Here is a 25,008-nt window from a genome sequence, read left to right as displayed (position 1 = left end):
TACCGTATTATCTTAACTTTGTAATGTATTTATGTATTTATGTATTTAATCTATGATATTTTAGACTAAACATTAGTACCTCCTGGCTACTAATGAGTAAAGCCTATAGACGCATTTATATCAACTAAAACGCACGACAAATATATAATCCCACCAACCCGACACAATGCCATCCCCTAAATGGTTTTTTTCTATAAGCTCCGGACTAGTGTCCGATTATACATTGTTATTCACTGGTACACGTCCATCAATAATTGTCATAGTGGTCGTACGAATTAAACGTCCTGTCAGTGCCCATCAATTCGGACCTAATTCCACGGGGATGAGTGGGATTTCCGTGTCACACATTATACGCGGAGTAAACATCGGGGTGGTAAACGAGGCACGATATCCTGGATTTTTTCAATAGGCCCCTCGGGACATGAAACGGCAACGACGACGACGCCCGAGGGGAGACGAACGTCAAACGCGAATTTTATTAATGTCATTAAAAACGCATGACCTGCAGTTGAGAGTAGTCGGACACTCGACATAAGACTTACGACACCCGTGGGTATATACTACATAATAATTACGACTTAAAGGATTTCCTTTTTTTTCACTGTGATTATTCGAAATACGTTTTTTATTTTTATGTTACATCGATTTGAGACTCTTTATTGCACATTTATATAGGGTTATAAATATTTCAAAAATTATTAAACAACGATACGTACTATTATAGCGTTATATTATTATGATGAACCACTTGCATTAAAATATAATAGTAATATATAATAATTCAATGTTTTTTTTTCAAATATATAGGTGTCAGGTGTGTCCGGAAAAGATTAAAAGACATAACCAACATACAGTATGAATATTACAAGTACACACGTGGTTTCTCCTTTCAAAACGAGTCCGCGTACCTAACCAAACGTCAGCTGCATAATATTCGTAGCGTTAAGAGATAACAAAATTTGTAAATTTAAAACTTACGGTTGTTAAAGGCGATGTCGACGAACGGGTTTTATAAAATGGAATATAATCGGTATAACGATATTAATACGATTCACTTATTATTATTTGGAAGTACGAAATACGCGAGTGGGAAAATAAAGACAACTACGTTAACCAATATCGGTACGTTCGGCCAGACATAGTACATGAGAAGGGGCTTGGCGCCGCGACCACCGCCGAGTCGACCGATTCTGACCCCACCGGTTCACCCTGCAGTAGAAATAAGCGCGCGCACTCGAGCAGACAAATACAGAGATATACACACGCACACACACACACACACACACACACACACACACACACACACATACATACACACAAACTCGAGCATTTTCAAGCAAATGCCCCCACCATGATTGTGTGCATTGGTCATTGGGTAATTTAGAAGCCGTAAACGGCGTCATAATAATAATAATATAATATTGCGATAGTAATGTATAACGATTTGCGTTTACCTATACCTGTTGCCGTGAACGGTGATAACACGAATGAATATAATAAGAAAATATCGATTGAAGTGGCGAAAACGTAGAAAACGTAGAAAAAGAAAAACCTTAACGATCGTGATTCAAAAATTATAAACACCACACAGTACACGTTTTATTCGAAAATATGATATCAAAATAATATTTACTATTATATTAAACTCGTGACGAACTGCGACCGTAGGTACTAGATGACTGCCACGACTCTGTACACGGGAACGTACAACGTACAATAAATTATTATAAAATTAACATAGATAGGTATATGGATATGAATATGTATAATATGGATGTACATTGTACAATGTACATTGTACACATATCATTATTTTTACTGTTTTGTATGACACTGTACATTTTTCATTTCATATTCCTGAGCACATTTTTATTCAGAGTATTTCAATCTAAAAAATCAAATTTTATCTAAGTACATCATAAGTATTATCATAAGTATATATGGTTTAGATGAGCGGAGCAGTGGACAAAAATGTGTGGGATACCCCTGTACCACTCTACTTCCTTCATCTAAACTTAAAATGCTTATAAGTGATAACTATTGAACTAATTGTCCGAAATTTGATATTTATACATTTAAATACTCTGAATACTATTCTGCTTTGGGATATGAAATTAAAAATATATAGCATCATTCAAAAAAGTAAAAATCTGCAAAAACGATTATGATAAAAAAAAATATACATTATTTTCAGAAATGTTGTTTTGATATGACATCAAGTTACATTATAAAAAGAATATTTTCAAAAAAGTTAATACTTTTCGAAATAATTAGTGTAAACACAACTGAATCACTTGGTATAGCATGTGGTAGCTGCATGAAAAGTACCAAAATTAATATTATACTGGTGTATGCAGGTTCCTCAAAAACATTTCGAAAGACATTTCTCAATCTTTCGAATTATGACTACTAGTTACTAGTGTTACTACTATATATTTTATAGCCGAAAAATGTACTCATTATGTTACTTCGTAATTTTGATTGTACCATTATACATTCAAACATTTCAAGCCCATTATAACAAACCTCCATGATAATAAATAGTTATCACACGAAAATCAAAATATTTATTTAAAAAAAAAACAGTTTTGCCCACTCTACGTGATTAAATAAAATAAAATTACAATAATGCATTTTTAATATTACATACACAGCGCCTTAAACCTAATATGTTATTCTACCCAAGATACATGGCGACCATCGTAATTGCCGATAGGCGAACCAATCAAATCGATTTACATAATAATAGTTATGTACTACATTTGTACTTAATGTGTTGTACACAATATAATTAGTATAACAATATATAAGAAATATAAGAACATTTGAATACACGAGGAAGTCCTCTGAAGATCAATCATACAACTTTTTAAAATTTGGACTCCAACTTACCCCTTAAATTTGAACATTAAAGTGTAAAAATTGAAGGTTTTTAAAAGATTCACTATCCGTAATTGAAAAAAACGTCATAAAAGTGGGATGATCGATCTCAGTAAAGTAAACTTAATAATTAATTTAAACATTTTTTTCAGAATTCACAGAATTCTTGTCGCATTAGTTAATTGTCAGCGGGAAGGACAAAAAGTACCTATACTTGATTCTTAGCGAACAATATTACTTACTCTGCCATAGATATATGTCACGTGGAGGAGGGTTAAACTATATTTTTTTTTCTAAACTACATTCACACACACTTACAATCAAATGAGCATACATAAGACATATTGATAGCAAAAAACTTGGAAATTTGCCTATACTGAACTCCTTAAAAGCGGTACGTATCTAAAACCTAAAACCACTGTATAGGTACTCTAATAAATTTAGATACACCTGTTGGTCTCGTACGATAAGGAACGGAAAACTTATACTTGTTTCACGTACATATTTGAGTTGAAAAATTATACATTTATCGAATTACTAGTGTAAATTCCTATGGCAGAAAATGTATACCTTATAAAATAATATGCAACACAATTGTTTCGGTAATCATAATAACTAATAAGCAGTAAACACGATATAGTAACATAAAATACGTGTAGGACGACATTGTTATGCACAAAAATAGTATTATGAATTTTCGTTTTTGAATTTATCATTTACACTGTGGTAATTAATTTACGATTTTTTCACGACTTACATCGCAATCCGTTTTTAATTTATGCAGTTCGTTACATGTAATACGCGTAAAATATAAAATACGTCAATCGGGTTCATAATATTACTATGGTGCTGCTCACCTACATTTGCGATTCAAAGGAAGTATTTTCTGAAAAAAAAAACCATAACATCGTGGTTTGTCGCACTCCAAAGAACTGCTAATTGCTAACTTATTAATATTATTACCGTTAATGTTAACCAAACGCTTACTTCAAAACTGTCCGCAGACTTGAACTGATCATTTAAGTAATCGACGACTTCTTGCGACCCCAATAATTTATGTGAAAATTCCAAAAAGAACACATCAATTTCGTTTGGGATGTTGGTGATTTTTACATTCACACAGCAAGTAAAAAACGAAATACACTTAGTAACCACTCGTTGTCAGAACCACCGAACTAATTACCGTACTTAATGACTTAACGACTAATACTGATTAGTTTGATAATGATTTAAATCGTAATAAGTCCATTGCTACCTACATAATTCGGCGTGTAGAGATATTTTATTACAGGTGCCAACCTATCTAGGTGTCTACCTATCTGTTCACTTCTAAATACCTAAAGCGAATAATACAGTTAATCGATACCTAGGGTTACGTCTGTATTGTAGTAATATTATCAATGCGGTTTCGACGAAATCGACATTAGCTTAACGGCAAATCGATGGCGGTTACTTTAAAAAAAAAACATATTTTAATCAATCACGCGTTTTAGAGACACTCTAGATCTAGAAGATGTTACTGAATAAACAGGCGAATAGCTTAGAAAAATAATGTACTTTAATATTTAAATTCAAAATATACCTACATTATATTGTAATAAACTACTATGCTGTTCAGATGTTATAGTTTTTAATTCATATTGTTATATTACGATTTCAAATTATGGCCACGAGAGTCGTTATTAGACAACAAACTGTACGCACGCTTTTTCTAACCATTTAATGAAACCTTAAAAGTTATTAATAAGACTAAAGGTCATCAGACAATAACAAAAAATCTATTTAAAAAAATATGAAAAATTACATGGCTACTGATTATATTATTAATAATATTCAATGATATGAACGTTTCTGCAAATGTGCAAGTGTAAGAGTTTTCGCCTCTGTGAGTTTAAGTAGGTACATCTTACGAGTGTATTATATTATTGGCATTTGAGAGATAAGAGTTTGGAAGCAAATCGTTACACTCTTATTTTATTTTCCGTATAATACATTAATACCATGGTTGTACCTCGTCTACCTAATATTAAATCATTCAAGACTATAGATAACATAATAATATTAAAGTTACACGAATGTTGTATGTAAAAATTATTTATTATATTAAAAAAATTAAATTGTACTAATATTACTAGTGGTTTGGTGTAGGCGTGAAGCGATGTTTAGTCATATAGTTTCTGTATCTTATCTCACAATTAATTAGGAAATAGCGTAGTCCGTTGTATCAGATAATTCGCTATTATATAGTACCTACGTAGTGTTAAAACATTAAGTCGAGTGCTTAAAATTCCATGACACGAACAAACCATCAAATAAATAAATTGTTTTAATGATAACTTGATCTTAATATTATAAAAATATTGTTGTGAATCGTTAGAAATACACAAAATTGTAACAGCTTACAGGTTATATCAAATACTCAGTATTTTACCTTTATACTATTGTAATACGTTTGTCTATGGCAATACCTACCAATCCGTTTTACATAAAATACATGGAACTATATATTACTGTGATATTAATACATGTTACGTCAGGAGGTGGGGTGCATAAACTATAATATGCTACGCATTCATTTTTTATAAGACATTTCGCTTCTGGGTTTTAAACAAATCATTATTTTTATTAACAGCTACTATAGTATTGTGGAAAGGTCGTTTGTGCAATTAGGTGGGAGGTTGTTTATCTTGGTAAATGTTATCAAACCATGCAAAGTAGGTTTATCTCACTAGATAAATAGTTATAATAATAATAATAATAATGATAAAAGTTGTTAATTAAATAATATAATCTAAGCTTGTGAAATTCTATTTATAAACTGTGAACCATACGAACTAAGAATTCAAACAGGTTGAGAACAAAAACATTTTACAAATATTTAAATTGAATATGCTTATGTTTATAGTAGGTATTACAAGTATATCTCTTTTTATTTTGTTTATTTAAGAAATTAAATAAACTTATAAGCTGTTTCGTTATTTGTTTTCCACAAATTAAACAACTTATAGATACGTGCATAATTAACTGCAACTATACCTGTATGCAATTGATAGTTAATTTATTTCAAAGTAAAATAATGTATGCTAATGACAGATGTTACATAAATGCATTGTGTACATAATGCCTATATTAAATGTTTACCAATGAATATTTGTATACAATTTTCGGTAATTTATTTAAAATACGAAAGTCTAAAAATATTTAAGTACATAGTTCACAATTTATTATGATGTAATTATCTGCTACTTTGAGTGAACTGCAGTGTACCTACACTAGCTGTACCTAAATGGATCACTGCTAAAACAATTAATAGTAACTTATATATTTTTTGAAACTTGTATGTAGGTATGAAGTATGAACATATTATTACATATTCAATGTTAATGAATGAATTAACTATTATTTATTGAAAAAAAATATTGTGGGTTTGTATAATATGTCGCAATAGATAAGGAAGTTAAAAAGACTTATGTAGGCAAGCTGCGGTCTTTAAATTATTTAAAAGGATTGAAATTATGATGACTAATTTTTTGATTTTAATTAAATATTGCTAATTAATAATACATTATTTAGTATTTTTAATTTTTAAATCAAAGACTTCTTATGTGCAGACCTATGCAAAATAATAATGAAAATCAGCAGCGCTCGATATTTATGTTGCACTATATAAGCAGCAAAATGTGTACTAATGTTTTCGCCTCAACAGTCACCAAGAACAATGCTAATAATTTAAACGTACGGTATATACAATGCCATGAACTGAAAATTAATATTATTTAAGAGAAAACAAGTTTCGATTCCTGCGAGGAAGAGAGTACAAGTAAACTACAACTCGCCCCGTCCAAGAATGAATAAAAATATCTAATAAATATTCTGTCCATGAACATTTTGATTTTATTATTTATTCCACGATCGGGATAAAATTAAGTCCGTTTCACTCATTCAATACTGACCGACTTATGGAGTATGATGGTAGGAGGAGGAGGGGTATAGTGAAGGAGTACCCAGCTCAGTTTATCATCAATTAGTTGATTTTTCTCGTACGATATTAAACATGCAACTAAACTAGGATTTGAAATACACCAATAATTATAAGGAGTATAATATTAATTCGCTTTTCGATCAAAAATTATAGTTTTTTTTCTTGCGAAATAAAGATGAACACACAATGTTAGGTTAATTACTCTAAATATTATATTATACTTATAATAAACACTATGATCGGAACTTTAATAATATAATATTATGAACCCACTGTCACTGTGTGAGTATAGTTTTGAATATTTGAAATGCCTTTAGAGCCCTATCGATAATGTCAGATGTAAATAATTTAGATTTTCTTTTTTATACATCTTTTCAAAGTAAATTTTTGTCGTTAGGTACGACAGTCAAAAATCTAAATTATGTCTCTATACAATAATACGTAATATTATTATTATACTGCCATTTATTTTTCTGGACACGTACAGTATCAGATTATTAACTATTTAAATATATACATATAAAATATAGCCCTAGGAGTAAAATGTTATTGTTTGGAATAATTAGATAACCGATGACAAAGAGCTTTCTAAAAGTGCTTTCGGTACTACATCCGATAACCAATAACTATAATATAATATTGATGGAGAATAAATAATCAACCAAACATTAACTCATTATTAGAATATATTAGCTGTATTCTACTGCTGTTTTTTGCTTCCAATGTGATCGGGTCAAGGTTCGTCGTACCTGAACAACTAAAATTGATAAAGTAACATACGCCATAACGAGTACACACATCAAATACATGTTACATTCGACATTTCGACATATTATTATTATGATCGTGTGTTATTGAAAATTAATTAGTGATTTATTAATAGAAAAACTGACTGTTGTAACTTTCACATTTTCCGCGAGATCGAATTATTAATTAAAACCAACAGTTCAACAATAATACGTTTTCCTACTTAAATCGAAGCGCGCGCTGTAAGCATTGTTACAATTTATAACATTATTGTCATATTGTGAATTCAAATTAAAAATAAGGAATAATTATTATTTAAGCAATAAGTGTACAATAATTATAAGAAATAGACGATTTTATTTGTTTTTTAGACGACACAATGTAAGTTGTAAATTGAGATATCTAATTAAAATTGAGTACCCACCTACACATAATATTATAATATACAGAAACCCTTCGAGTTTAAACTTTATTCATAATGAATTATACAGTTAAAGTTTGTTTTCCAAATGTTCATGAAATGGCATCATTATATATCAATTGAACTAATTAATAATAATTATCTAAAAAATTTTTAATAATTTAAACATATATTACAAATTGACAGTGGTAACGACTTACGTGGTCTACTATAGTATATATAGCTATACGTGGTGGTGTTAATAATAGTCTTATACATTTAAGCAATTGATATCAAGGTTTTTAACATCATAATTATGAATCAGTTCAATACACATCGTTCGCAAAATAGATCCAGTTTATGGACCTGTAATAACGTTTTATTAAAACTTCAGTTTTCGAGGCATGGTTCCAAAATCGAAAAATTATACAAATCAAACTATTGGTTCAAAAATGTCAAATAAATGCATTTTCCAATCAAGTTTAATTACATTTTTGAACCCACTAATCTTTAACCTGATCAAGTTACAAAAATACATTGGATTACTTTTATTTTAATTTTTAGTTTATATATTACTTTTTTTAAACTTAACTAAGCAGGGGAAAAACTAATCGTAAACATGCGCACAGTTTTGTTTCATATCCTCGGCACGAGTAAAGAAAAATGACTTCCTTGTAAATTAGTTAGTAGATTTGATTCAATAAACAGTTATCTATACATAATATGCGCATCGCTAATAAAAAAAAACCCACCTGTGACCTGTCCAATATGATTCCCGTCAAATACACCTTTTTTGCTTAGGAAATTAATTACGTACACACTGCAATCAATTAAAATATACGCTTAATTAGATATCTGTCTCCTCTTGATTAACATATCTTTTTGTGTAGTACGAAAGTATCAACACATACTAAACGCAGCATAATATTAGCATAATAATATTGTATAAGTTACCAACAGGTACCCATGTAATATTCGCGCAGCAGTCATATAAATTTAACATTTCAAAATAAATAAATCTATTAACTTATCAGACAGTAGCAGCTGTAGGTTATTTAAATTTAAACACTAAATATATTTAATTATAATTCGATGCATGCGATGTGCATAAAGTGAGTAAGACGAGCATTTAAAAATATTTCACTCACATCGGGAGATTACGTGATTGTCTTTAGTGCTTACCTACGTGTTTATACAATTTTTTTCGGTTCGTCCAAATACCAACAGCACATATTAAAAAAAAAAGACAGTAGCAACCCTTACTCATTAAAAAAATTCATACTAAACACGCTTTTTTGTTATAATTTTAACTATTGCATCAGTCAATTCAAAATAAAATATAAAATGTGAATAGTTTATCGATGGGTAAACTAAATTTTTTTTTGGAAATTTGAATGCATTACTATAAAAGAAACCTAATCTACTTAAATCTTTTTGTTAGTCGTACTGAAAATTATATGAATCGTAGTGTTTACTAAAATAGTGGCCACCCTGCAGCAGTACCTCAGTATGGTTTCTATAATATATTATTGTAATAGTTTTTTGTCCTTCAGAAAAAAACTGAACCAACGCTATGAATCAATAATATTTTTGGGTGATAATCAAACAAAAACCAAAATCATCGAATATAATCAATTATATTTATCTAGGCGAAGCACGTTTTCTTATTCGAGTTATCAATTAGGCAATTATGAAACTACAAATCACACAAAGGCGGAGATTCAAGAGGAGTGACGGTGATTGACAACATCGATACTTCGGAATAAGCTTTGCGATTGTGACACATAGCGAACATTTTATCAGCCGCACGAAGTTGGTTTACAGAAACGGTTCGGCTGCAGCTGACGAATCGCTTACCTATTTAAAAAGGACTTAAACCTATATTATGTTTTTATGTGATTATTAATTTAACTAGAAAATTATATATTTTGTCGATAGTGGAGTGCATCGTCTATGCATAATGTGAATTTGAAAAAACATTTCTTAGAAATGATGAGGCGAAAATTATAATATTAGTAAACAAAATAATACTAAAAAGACGTGCATGCAACAAACAGAAAATAATACATACAATATACAAAACAAAATGTTATACATATAGTTCAAGTTCATATTATATTCGTTCGAATGCCCAAGTCATCAACTTAAAAACGAGTTATTGTAATTTGTTCAAACTGCAGTCAATTGTGTATGCGTATGCAATTGCGAGTAGTTCTACCACGAATTTCCTCAGAAGGTTACACTCATATTCTAAGTGTTTTTTTTTTTGCACAAATCAATCCATAGTCGATAATGTCCAGGCGCGGACTGGTAAAAAAGGGCGCGGGATGCTACATAATTTAAAGGGCAAATAAAACAAATTTTAAATAATAGGTCATTTATAAAATATTTAAACATTTTCTTTTGTTTTAATAAAATATTGTAAATACGTTAAAAATGTAAATAGGTGCCAAATTACAACAGCAAGGCAAGGTTAAACAACGGCAAACTTAAGGGTCAGTAAATTGTGATTAATTTCCCCCCCCCCTCCCAACCACCGCCCCATAACAATTAGAGCTAAGTTCCTCTTATAAAGATTGTGTTAATAATAAATTAAGAAAGTATATTTAATGTAAATAAAAAGCTGCTCAAACTAATTTACCTATCTTCTTATTGGCTACCTACTTTAAATGTATTCTTTTTTCTTTATGATTGTTATAGTTATTACTTATTAGTTATTACATAAATAATAGATCTACATCTACCTACGATTTTATCAGAGAATCTTAACCTTCTCCTTCAAAATTCAGATTAATTTTAGGTGGGCACATTTATACCGATAGGGGCAAATATATTTTAGGGCAAGGGATGCTGTAGCATCCCAGCATCCCAGCCAGTCCGCGCCTGATAATGTCTTGGAACCAGCCATACTCCCTCTCCCCCGGAACTGTTGTTAAGTCATCAAATGTTCACAGTTTTTAAAGGAAAACACGTAATTATCTGCACTTTATTTATTCATCATTAATTATTTTATTAAAAAAATAAACTTTAAAATTCAGAGAAAACAAAAAATCTACAAGATGGAGCATGGATAATATTACCCTCTATTTTTCTATGAACATTTGGTAATTTAGTACTACCGCAGTTTCAACAAAGTTCGCTCTCGAAAACCATGTTTTCACGCTATAAATTAGGTACTGCAAGCACAAAGTAGAGTCCTCCTGAATTGTTTGATTTAAAATAGTACAAAGTCTTGGAATATTATCTCATTTTATTGATACCTACCTATATTATATTATTATCATATAACAGAGTCACGCTGTATAGTATAGATTTTGCAATAGGAACTCAAACGATGCGTTTTCGATACGATTAAATTGAACGTTAAAACCGTGTACTCACTGCACTTGACTGTAATGAATAGTTGTTTCAGTGTACCTACACCCAGAAACAAAAATAATACTGAAATTAAATGAACTGATGCACCCACGTAACGTTGTATATTTTTAGTGAATACACGGATACAATACGTTTATGAGCAAAACAATTATTATTATTATTATTATTATTATTACGTAACTGTTGCAAGCAGGATATTATATTATAGTACCTAACCTTTTCCATACTATAATAATAATTTAATGTTTCGAACGTCAACTTAATTCACTACAGCAGTATAATATAAGTATATATTATAATTTATAATATTATGTTTGTACAGACTTCTTTTTCCTTGTCAAAGTTGCTATTGTTGTTGTTTGTGGTCAGAATAATTAACTGTGAACTTGCACTACCTGCGTTTACTAAAAAAGTCAACAATATAATAATATGCATTAAAATGTAATCGTTTCCAAACGTCGGACAACATGTTCTGGATAATAATATAATAGTTCTGTGTTGTCATATCTATAATATACTCGTACAATACGAGTTTTCGGTATAGGCACACTTGAAGTTGCTTATAATGGAGTTTTTCACAAGGGAGTGCGATAACAGGCATCAGTAATTGGATCGATAGATTAGCCAATAAACGGTTTTTTTTTAAAGTTGACAGCTATCGTCGTATGGCTCTTGACCTACACATTGTTCCTTATGCAAACGTTTTAAATTCGACGGCAACAGTTCATCCACGTCAGCTGACGCTTCTCTCTCTCCCGACACACTTGCTCTCGATAACGTAGGAGCTATAAAATATTAAAATTTTCGCATCCAATAACAAATTATTAACATATGCTGACACCAAGGAGGGAAAGAGCAAGTTCCCGATACCTTGTTGTCGTCCGTGTTTAACAAAATATGTGAATGGGTCATAATATAGAAAATACAGTATGCAAAAAAAACTCGATTACTTACAAATAATGGTTGAATTAATTGATGAATCAATACCATATAATACACAATTTATTATTATTTATTATCATATAATGCACACAACGATGTGGAACATTTAAATTTCAACTCTGGATCGATACGCAATCGTATTTTCTATTAGTCATTTCTTATTACATTAATAATTCAATGTAACATAATTCCGAGAATTTATATACACACGAGTATATATATGGAACTGTGCAATGCAAATGAGTTGATAATATAAAATATAAATTATTACAAAACATTATCTGATAGACGTGAAAAAAATCCATATTATCTTATATAAACCGCAGTCTGTCTGTTTGTGTAACGAAATACCTATAGGCACTACGTAGAGCTATTATTATAATGTATTACTCGAGGCTGTATTAAACGCTCAAATGCCAGTACTTTTGTAGTTCGTTGGAAGTTAAATACAAATCTGATGCCTTAAATAATCAGAAGCATGAGGTGAATTTATGCTCGTCATACATCATGAATGGTGTCTGGTCGTACTAGAAAATATCGAACTTAACGATATGCGTTGAAACCGATTGAATACATTTTGTAGGTGTAAAAAAAAGTTGGTGAACTAGCAGCACTACTACTACACATTATTAACTTAACTATTAGCCAATAAAATATATAAAACAAAAAAAAAATGTTATTCGCAGACGGAGGATGGTTAAAAAATAAAATGTACATCAACGTTAATAATATGAATCAGATTTAAACAGACTGCTCTGTATATAATACAATTGTGTGCATTTTGTTTAGAGTGAAGAATAGAAACAAATCCACCGCTCTAAATAATGTGGCGTATGGCACTAGCGCATGTTTTCAATGTTCTTGCCAAGATACGATAATAGCCAATATGTAAGTACGACTGAAAATATGTAAGAACCCTGAAAAAAAATTCACTTTCGATTTTGAAACATACATTTGCATGTGATACTATTACGTATAAATAAAACGAAATAAACAGTATGTTGACGTTTTTAATTTTAATCGAATCAGGAGTCAAATAATTGTGGCAGGGTACCATCAAGAAGAATTTAAAATAGAAATTCAAATCTTATAAGTTGTTACAATAATTCTTATTAAATCACCCCAATCTTGCACACCAAAATTATGGTTTTTTTTTTAACTGATGAAATATACCACCTGTAGGATTCCAGGTTAATACAGAATAGATGTATTATACGTACTATTACAATGGAATGACGTCTACGGGAAAAAATCCAATCTTTGTATTATTTAAAAGTGTTGTCGACAGTCTGAAGTGATGAATTCCTTTCTATATTTATTCTAATAAATATTTACAATATTATAACATTATATCTCAAGCATACGTGATTTACAGTTTATGCAATACTTGACATTATCATTTCCACTGCAGTTGCAGTATTTATTATGGAATTAAAGAAATTACACCACATTAATGTTGTTGCATTATATTCAAGATTTTCAGAACGGAGATTAAGCATAGTTTAATTTATTACTATAATTACGTCAATGGGGTTGCTCGGCCCCAATTTGTATGCATTTCATAAGATTTGACAATGATAAATTATATGACTATATATGAGTATAGAAAACGTGCGATCCTTTTTGGATTTTTTCATCAAGACAAACCATTAATGATCTATAGGTACTATTAAAATTTAAAGTACAAACACGCGTTTCGTAATTAGGGTAAACACTAGTTAGCATGGAATGTACAATTTAATCATAGATACTAATATCAACTGTTTATGTGAAAATGTCCCACCAGACTAAAATATTATATTATTCAACTGTGGGTACTTTCTCTTTTAAACTCTAATACACTATTATTTGCGCGGATTCCTACGAGAAAATAATTTATAATATTATAATTAGATACTATATGCAGCCCATATAACAAAGTATACATACCTATTTACAATTTTCATGGTGCAAATACCGAGAAAATCCGACCAATAACATAATAATTGAATATTATAAACATAATTATTGACTATAATTGTAAACGACGCAGGTTGATGCCCTGTGGTACCTGCTCGTCTACAGGTGCAGTCCAGGTACAATAATAGTATACGTACATCGACGTTCTGTGTAATGAAATATAATACTAATAATATGTCATAAGTCATCACAAATTAATGCCCAGTCATCGAGAATAATTGTACAATTTTAACTCGATGTATTAATTATAATATAGGCCATTTTATGGTGATTCTTTTAACAGTAAACACTCATAAGTACCACGAAAAGTATTACGTTTTTACAAACCATTTTTTTTTAAATATATAATTGTGAGAAGTCATTACAAAACAACTATTTAGAAACAAATAATTAAATTATTTACTATTTTGAAAATTGTTTGATAAGTATAAGCACTTTTTTAAAGGTTTTACATTTTTGAATGACAACATGTATTTTTAATTTCATACTTCGATGCAGAAAATTATTTTGGGAATATAGAACGAGTAGTTATAGTATGACATTATAACTTAATATGACTTGTAAGTAAGTTATAATCTACTTGTTCGAAATAGAATTACTTCGAGAGGTAAAAGTTGTCCCAGTACAACATGTAACTATAATAGAAGACTAAAATATTACATCTATTTTGTATTTTATGTAAAACTATTATTGCCCTTACTACCTACATAAAGTTTAGTAAGACATCGAAACTTCAAATTCAAATTTTGATTTAGGCGCATCGCGCATGGAAATAATCTGCTTAATAATTCGCAGAGAAAAGGGGGGTTTCAAGTTTGAAAAAAGTTTAAATCGCTTCTGGATTTTCTTCGTATTATTGTGTGGTATACGAAATCAAAGTGTTTAAAAATCATAACAGTATTGTCCTTAGGTGTTTACCTTAAAAATTCCAAATATTCATCAGAAATCGAATTATGCTCGTTGAATCGCTCTGTATGCCAAGGCGGCGACGTGGTGCAACTGCAACGCTCGCTATATGGTACGATACTATACCATATAATACAACAATACGGTGAGCAACACTCTCGGGCGTCCACGTGGGAGTGACGTCACGAGTATACCTCCAAATACACGCACACAATAATAATAATAACAAAAAAATCGTATTGTGTCTCCATCCTTCCGACCCATTGAGTTTGTTGTTGTTGTTGTTGTTGTTATTTTTTCTTGGCATCTGCGCCGTGCAGCAGAGTGGTTTCTTACGCACGGGCGAGAAACACGCCTGCACATGCACCTCACTGCTTTCTCGCCGGTGAAATCTTCTTTCATTTCGTTTAGGAGTGAACGACGTATTTTATTTTTGGCGCCAAAAACGAACAGTATTGTATACATTCACATGTCGCGCGTACGTCGCAATAACTATAATATTTTATATTATTATTATTATTATTATTATTATTACTATGATCAATTCCAACGAAACCCCAGTGCCGTCGTCGTTGTCGTTCGTCATGATATATATATATATATGAATAGTGTGATACATATAGTGACCAACTCGGTACAGTTTTAGGGGTTCGCCGGCCAATTGGAATTTGTTTTCTTCCCTTCTCACACTCTCCCGACCTCTCACCCTCTCACACTGTGTGCGTGCGCGTGCACTATGACTCGTCTCCGCACTCCGTCATCATGTTATTTTATTGTAATATAAAATTATATCAAACACCCTAGCTCAGAGCACATAAACTATGCAACATCATCGCGATCGTCATGCACTCGCGGACTCGAGAGAGGTACTTACCAATAATGTATTTTATGACATAATATTATGGTCTATAAATCGCAAGTTTTCGAATCAAGCGTGAGCGGCTTAAACGGTATGCTGGCATATTGAGTCGAGTATAGTGAAAATAAATCCGACAGACAGACTGTGCCCGACGGTTGTTTTACAATAATATTATGATTTATGATGTTACAGGGCCGGATTTGATTTGCTGGGCACGTGGCCTCCGGACAATTTTATGCTAATCAATTTTAATGCAAACTACTCAAAACGAAGACTATGATGAAAATCTACGGTTATAATACTTGAGCGAACATCTTGTAATTGTTTGAAATAATTGTCAAACTTGATTCGTTTGGACTCCAAACAGTTATAACTTATTATATAAAACATAACATGTCATTATCATCATGCCGTTTATATCGTTTTTTACGTACAGCTTCATTCAATTCCCTCCACCCACCCGCACACCTATAAATACCCCACCTCGTATTGTAAAGACTCGTTTCCGTACAAACAAACAAATTGAACTATGCTCAGAGTAATATTATTTTTCAATACTTATACAGTTATATCCGAAACAAATATTGTTGAACGCGGTTCGTTGGAATCGGCCCCCGACGAAAAATGTGGTCCACGACAGACAATGTTCCGAACATCCAACAATACGTCATATTATTATTAGTGAAAAGTTACAATAATAACATCTGTTCAGAATAGTATAGATCAGACAGTGTTCGGAATACAATATTTTTTTGTACGGAAACTGGCTTTTAAGAGGACGCCGAACCCACACGTGTTATCTCCGTTACCCAAACGTAGGTACAGCGTAGTAAATTTGCGTTCAGAACCGATAATGTGTTGTTGTATACTTGTATAGGTTTTAATATTAGAGCGAATCGACCGATATTATTAAACTCAAAGGCAAGGACATTGTCTAGGGCACCTCGAAAGGTTTAATTTATATTTTTAAATTTAAAACTTTAATTAGGTACTATAAATATGAATGAATAAACATCATCGGTAGAAGTCTACACGGCGGAGAGGTGCCCTGGGGAATATATCAATAATCTCACGTTCTTACCATCAAGTGTCAGGTGATATCAACAGGTGAAATTCACTCTAATATATCGGTGACGACACAAAGTCGGTTCTGCCCGAAGTAAATTCACTACCCGTGTGGGTAACCTACCACGTGGGCTCGGCGTCTCCCCAACGACTGATTTGAATGAGTGCAAAAACGTTTAAACGCGTCGCGCGGCGGTCGTCGGTTGTACCTGAACGAACTCTCCGGGATTCCCCTGCATAGCGACACGTACATGGCGCGCGCGTGCAGCCAACGGTTTCGGGTCGAGGAAGATGCGACGGCGGCGTCGGCGGCGACAGCGTCGCTGCGTCTGCGTTGCGGCGGCGAGTCGTGGTCTCGCAGCGGCGCGCATAAAACTCGTCGCGTCGGCTGTCCGTCGTCCGGCGGCGGCGATGGAGTGTCACTGTCGTCACTTTAATAGCTCGGCACAACCGTAACAATGGACCGTCGGCGTCGGAGTCGTCGGGTTGTCGTTGTTGTCGTCGTTATTGCGACGCGTCGGATGGCCGCGAAGTCGGTGCGACCGTCGCACGACGCACTGCAACATTACACGACCGGGCCATGGTAATAGATAATAATATTATTATTATGATTGTACCGTCAACGACACTACAGTCGGTCTTCCAACGTCACAAAAACGTTTGATGTTTTTATTATTATTACTAACGCGTTTCGTACCGATTCTGTCGTTGTCACGTGGACGTTATTACGACGATATCACGGTTATAGTTGTTGTTGTTGTTGTTGTTGTTGTGATAATATTATTATTATTAGTAGTGTGATTATGCGCTGCGGCTACGGCGGCGGAACAGTGCGACGAGGTTGCCGATCGAAACGCGACTGATGTGCCGCCACCACCGACACCCGCGACGCGTTTCGTTCGACGCACGCAGCTGCGGTTGCTCTCCTCCGCGGCGACCGCGACGTAGACAGCCGCCGCCGCCACCGCCGACCGACCGACGACCGCCGACCGACCGACGACCACCGACCGAGCGGCGAGACGGCGGCGGAGGCCACTGAGCATTTCTCTACAGCCCCAAGAAGCCCAAGGAAAATACCGCGAGGGAGGTCTTATTTGTTATTACTGTCTTATCGGGGGTTGGCCGACAGTCGTGCTGACCTTTATTGCGACATATACGCAGTGAGCCGAAAAAGCGAATAACGAAAAATGTTCAGATGGATAGACCTAATACGGATTGTCCGATTTGTGAAGATATTTTAGCAAGTAGCGTTACAAGGGGGGACCGAAGGGGACATCCTCCTCTCATTGGCTGATAAATCTTTGGTGAATATGACAGTAATATTGAAAAATTACTGTTGAGATTTTTTATATAAAAAATCTCTAAGAAGAATGAAAATTTTAGATTGAACTTGGACACGCTGAAAATATTATATTATTAGTGTACCTCATAAATATGTAAGCTGTGAATATGAACAAAAAGTTTTTAAAAATGTTATTTATTTCAGTGAGTTGTTTAATGTAATTAATATTATAAATGTCTGGTCATAAAATAAGTTAAAAGTTATCCCAGTGCAACAATATAAACTAATTTTTATGAGGTTTTTTTAGTGACGTTCCCTTTTTAGAAATCCTGGCTACACCATTGTATCTTAGGATTTGGTTTCTCTTTCGGACGGCCCAGCGACAAGTACAAAACTTTTGTGTCGGTGGTCACAGGCAAGACTGCGGAAAAACCCTAACCTTTTAAACCTAATGGGTACGATATTAGTATGAGTTTTTTTCAATTAAATTATTATATTAGAGTATAACGTGTATTGTGCCATACATACTGTTTTTATTTCTTTCATCGTTCATTATTTGTGCAACAATACTTATTTTCAACCATCATACATGTGTGCATACTCGAACCTCAAGTAGTCAAGTTGGCTACCATTGATATAGTACTCGTAGTATAATAATAACGAGTCGTCTGGCTCTGTGTGTACAACAAATGTATGCGTTTTCTAATCTCGATAAAAAAACGTTGTTTTGCGATTTTACTCGTTGAACCGCACCGTAGTCGTAGAGAGATTTTTTCGTTTCTTATATTACCGAAAAAATATCACGTAGCGACACTGCAATATAATGACATTATTATTTAATATTTATTACGTATATTATATGCCGATTGCTGCGGATATCCCACGTGCCCACCACGCGTGTATGGCACCGATACGTCCGGAGAATAAAATATCACTCGATTTTTTCGAAGAAAAAAAAAGAAATCAGGTGACTACCAAGTACTTTATTATATACACGACGATGCGCACACAACATTCGTTTGCCATGTATTAATTTACCGTGCAAGGGTATCACAATGATCGTTAGTAGGAAAAAAAAGAACAACCAAAAAAGAACGATTTTTTAAAATTTAGAATATAATATTATTTATTTATTTATTAAATATAATTGATTATGAAAAATTAAAAAAATGCATACATTTGTAATTAGTGTGTAAAGTGATCACTTATTATGCACGCATTTAAAAATTTTAAATATATCAAAAATAATCAAAAATTATTGAATTTGTTAAAAACCGACCGTCCAATCCCCCTAAGAACAATGTATATTTAATTATATTTAAATTATTGTTAATTGTTATAATATTATCAATCTATAAATATAATATAAATGTATTTCTTTTGAAAATCTTGTTATTTTCATTTCATAAAATTTTAATAAATACAATATAATAATTGTGGTATAATAGAGAGTAAAATACATTTTTATTGGGTACTGAAAATTCCCTATGCAGCGATCATGGATCACAGTGATCTCATATGTGACCTTTTCATACATTATCATAAAATGTAAGTTATGGTATAAATGTATACAATATATAAAATATATTACATAAAATAACTGTTTATTACTGAAAATTCCCTTAGATCTTTTTATACATGCTATTATTTAAGTAATTAATTTAATATGTTTTAATTTTTAAATGTATGCATAATAAGTGATCACTTTACGTCTTTACGCACTAATTAAAAATGTATGCATTTTTTTATTTCCATAATCGATCAGCATTATATTTTGTATTTTTTAAAATTGTTTTTTTCCGTGTTCTTTTTTTTCTGTTGTTCTTTTTCGATTGTTCTTTTTTTCCGTGTTCTTCTTTTCCTTGGTCTTTTTTTCCGGGATTCACAATGATCGTATTGAAACTCAACATAAAAAAATCCTGAAAAATATAGTAATATACGTCATTGTACAACGCTGAACGCAGCCGACCGAAGCACTATAATATTGTGCCTATTTCTACCTCCGACCGCCATCGCAGCGACCCGTATAGTCTCTATTATTCTTCTCTCAACGTAAATATTATGTACTACAATAAAAATATAAAATACCACAGAATGACAGAATAGATACTATTATATTATTATAGTTGGGGTCACCCACGAATTTCGGCATGCCGCCTTAGCATCTAACCGCCCCATCAGCGATCGATCGCATGTTGTATGGGTTGATCGGAGTGATTAAAATGGGGGGAGAGGGTAAAACTTTACCGGCAAACAAGCACGCACCCACCCTTATCCATTCATCGAAAATGTTTAGATAAATATTTCGGTACTCTCAATGCATGTGGGTAATAGGCCTTTTGTTCACACCCCCCAGACACCACACCATCCGTAGGCACTGTTTTTTTTCCACGTTGAACTTACCTACACTATATTAAAATATTGATGTTTTTGATTTTTATTGACCTTCAAAATTTATCGAGCCGTGAGAGTTGTTATTGTACGCGTAAACGTTATTTTCACCAATATTAATAATCATAATTCATAACAAAGACCTCAATAAAATTTTCATCGACAATCTGACAAGGACACGAGCGGCGAATGTGTAATATATATATAATAATATACTTAACGAAATAATATAATAATATATAATAACGAAAAACCTCAAGATTGGACAGTGGATAGTCTGGTATCCGCTGGTAACCACTGCAAATGGCCAAGTTCATATTATTATAGCTGACAGTAAAATCGATGTCGGAATATGTATGTAGGACGTAGGTATAATACTTACCTACGCGATACGACATTTCTGCTTTAAAACAGTTTTTCAAATATTGTGTTCAAGTCGTCGACTCAATAATAATATAATGATAAGTATACCGATTGAAGGATATCCCCAAAAAATATGTCGACAGATAAGCAGCAGTAGACGATCGGCGGAATGCGGGAGATTCGGAAATAAGAGACTATTTTTTTTTTCGTTTCGGACGAAATGTGCGAAATCCGATATCATGATAATATAATATTACACATAAATTATATAGAAGTCGTGTATTATTGAGATTGCTTGGGCCGCGTATATCGACGATAACCGGTTTTCTTTATTTTTAGAACTTTAACGTTATAAATAATGAGTAGCAAGGTTATAGGTGGTAATAGCCAATAGGTAGGTAGTTGATAATTATGACGAAACACAAGGATAAAACCTATAGTAAGCAATACCTATAATACAATATCATGGGCGGCGTGCGGAGTTATCAACGCGCAAACGAACAACGTGTACAACAGTCGTAAATATTAAAATGTCATAATAATAATAATTGATAATATTATGCAGACAAACATAGGTAAGCTATTATTTTACCGCAATAATATAACTGTTCACTATACCAAATACCATACACCTGTCACTGATAAGTTGACGATGTTTTCGGTCTCGGTCAACAATCATATTATATTTTTATAACACATTGTTGTATTACTCATGTATACATCGCAGTAAATCACGGTTACTGTTAACAGTGGTATAGTTTTTGTTACACGTCGACTATTTATAAAACGCGACTGAAACTCGATCGCGGGACAACTCGTGGCCTATTATGAAAATATCGTGAACAATAATACTCATCACAAACCAAGAAATTCAAAGACGTATATCATTGCCATTCAAGCATATCGTCGCTATAAAAAAAAGCGGAAGAGAAATTTTTATATCGCGGAGATAATAAAAAAATGTAATATAATATTTTGTAAACATATCTATACATGGTTAGTGGTTACATATAGTATTTATATTATATCATATATGTTTACATATAATTTATCTATAATACATTACAGATCAATTATATATTAATATGTCAAAACATTATAACCCATAGAACACTATGGGTTAAAGCATATTATAACAAAGACGACGATCAAAGTGTATTTCTGAAATGCCGATTATGTATTGTATTATTATAAATTTAATATTGTAAACGAATTACGAATGATAAATATAACTGTTCATAAAAAAAAAAATTTTATACGTACCTAGTCTTAAAGAGAAACGTATGGAGTGTAAAAAATTTTAGGCACTGACCAATATATTAAAATCATGTTACGTTTTGAGTATTTCTTCACCTCACACGTGTAAAATTGTAATATTCTGTGTAAGTTCGTGGTAGTTTTTATAATAATAGAATTATAATTAGCCCACGCCCCACGAAATACAACGGAGAAAATCATCGTTGATCGCCAATTGAACCACATTTGTATAATATAAGTAGGGCTGTGCATTTAATGCACTTAAGAACCTTAAAAAAAAAAATCATTAAAAATATCAAAAAAATGCAGTAAAATAGGCACCTGAAATACAAAAATGCAATATAAAATTCCAAAAATTATAATACAAAATTCATTTTAAATGGTTTTTAATTTAATTTTTATATTTATATTAATATTATTTACAGAATATTATACATTAGTAAATTACATGCATAAAAAAGTGTTTATTTAATATATAAAAAAAAATAGTAAAATGTGGATTGAATTTGAATTTTCTATATTTATTAGTTATTACTTAATGTTATTAAAGTTAAAAACTTTAGAAATAAATAACTTACAAATAACTTATGTAGTTATCTAGCAGTCACCTTATTTTATTGACATATATACAGCCTGTGTACAAAAACAAATTTTTTTTTTCAAACATTTTTTTAGTCAATTGACGGAATTGGATTAAAAATACTGGAAAATGAACTAAAATATTAAAATATGGCCTAACAATGAACAAAAATGACCTAAACAATTAAAAATGTCAAAAAATGCAAAATAAAAGTTGCATAAATGGATTCGTAGTTACATAATTCAAATTATATACTTACAAAACTACGTTTCACAATCACCAAAAAAATGCTGCACTTTGCTACAAATTCACAGCCCTAAATATAAGTATATAATAATTAATAGTTTAGAATATAGATTATACTGATTAAAGTATTAATTAGCAGTATTGAACATTATTTATTTACTATCCTTCTGATGGTGCTCGGATGATCTGCACAATTGGCAATTTATTGTATTCTTTCCTAATGACAGGAATAAAATATAATAACAATCATATAGCCATATGGGTAGGAGATACTAGATAGAGCATAATACTATTATATACAGCCATATAGTAATCATACAAATGTACTTTTTTAACCCGAAACGGTCATATTTTTAGTGAACTTTTGAAAAAAAAAATAAAAAATTGACTTCGGATCTTGTAACGTAAAAAATATTGGCGTACTCCACGAAATCACTGGGTATTTTTTCCGGAAGTAAAAATGTTCAAACTCATAGCTGGTCGAAAAGAGGAGCGTCGTACGACTTGCACTTGAATGCGAATAACGACACGTAGGAGGTATGTAATACATCGGCTGTCGGTGCAGCTATGTGTGTACCTTACGGCTTACAGTAAAAATATAATGTATAACTATAATATACTTGTATTAAATTATTATATAATGGTATTATGAAATACGTGTGCCAATTATAACATTATTGTATAGTGTCTGGCACTGGTCGCCGCGGGGCTCCTAAACAGCTACACACACGATATTATACCTTCGAAGCGCCACGAATCACGATCTTATAGCTAATCGAAAACGATATCATACCTGCAGCAGTCTACAGGTAGTTGATATAAACTTGTATAGGTACCTACCGGTAATACATCATCGCTCGACGACTACCGTCTATCGATGAGAAGAGCCTTAAAGTTGTAATATTGCACCAGGGGCGGACTGGGGCAACATTTTGGCGCGGGAAATCTATATTTTGACCCGGCCCTTGCCATTTTTTGTCATCACAAAAATGTAAAAACTTAAATATACCAACGTTTTATTCAATGAGGAATGCAGCCTCTACACATTTTCAATTTTCCCAGAAAACAACTTAAGATTTTTTTTTCATTAATTGCTTATGGCATCAACTAAGAGGTTATTTGCCAGGGGTTTTTGGGACTGTTGGGTTAATTCGGAACTCGTGTGAAACTTAAGATTTGTTAAACTAAACTTACCAAATAGTTTCAATATGTAATTTTAATTTTGTTTAATATTAATGAAGTACGCTTCACAAATAAATAATATATTGGTAAAAGTCATTTAATCATAACATAATAATATTTAATAACTTATGTAAAAATATAAAATATTATGACACTTATATTGTAGTATATTAACTTTTATTAGTTATAACTAGAGTTAGGATGTTGATGAATTTTGCATTTTTTTTCCTTTTATTCTGTACAATGCTATCTTAGCTAAAAATTTGTTTCATGCTCCCTTGATGCAGAATATTCTAATTTTATTTTGCATTTTTTTGCATTTTTTGCATTTTCAGCTATAAATGCATTTTTTTTGTTTTTAACGTCATTTTTCAACATTTTTAAGTCATTTTTTCATCTTTTAGAGCATTTTTTACAAATTATAGATTTTAGGGCAAATGTTACACCCAAGTTTGGAAACAAATTTAATTTATTTAAAATCTAACTTTGGATTTGGACTATTAGTAAAAAATAATTTTAATATTATTATTGTGGGGTTTTTGTTATGATTACATTTATCGCGTTCCGATAAGATTTACTCTTCGAGTGT

At 31.9% G+C, this 25,008-nt stretch overlaps 1 protein-coding gene across 3 annotated transcripts in view; it reads right to left on the bottom strand.

The window, feature by feature from the left end:
* Window positions 1-17,972, bottom strand: part of LOC111042181 (facilitated trehalose transporter Tret1-2 homolog) — a 42,700-nt gene extending 24,728 nt beyond the window's left edge. Inside the window, exon 1 of one of the 3 annotated variants that reach the window (XM_022326702.1) lies at window positions 17,328-17,972. In XM_022326702.1, the coding sequence (XP_022182394.1) occupies window positions 17,328-17,371 (44 nt within the window). In that variant the 5' untranslated portion in view covers window positions 17,372-17,972. Of the gene's footprint in view, window positions 1-978; window positions 1,160-3,867; window positions 4,068-17,327 lie in introns of those variants that run through there. The other 2 variants (XM_022326704.1, XM_022326705.1) reach the window with 2 other exon arrangements.
* Between the last annotated feature and the right edge of the window lie 7,036 nt (window positions 17,973-25,008).

This window comes from Myzus persicae, unplaced genomic scaffold, assembly GCF_001856785.1.
Source record: "Myzus persicae strain clone G006 unplaced genomic scaffold, MPER_G0061.0, whole genome shotgun sequence".
In the NCBI taxonomy this organism is placed as follows: domain Eukaryota; kingdom Metazoa; phylum Arthropoda; class Insecta; order Hemiptera; family Aphididae; genus Myzus; species Myzus persicae.
Note: the sequence above shows the minus strand (reverse complement) of the source record. Positions and strands in the feature narration are given on the sequence as shown.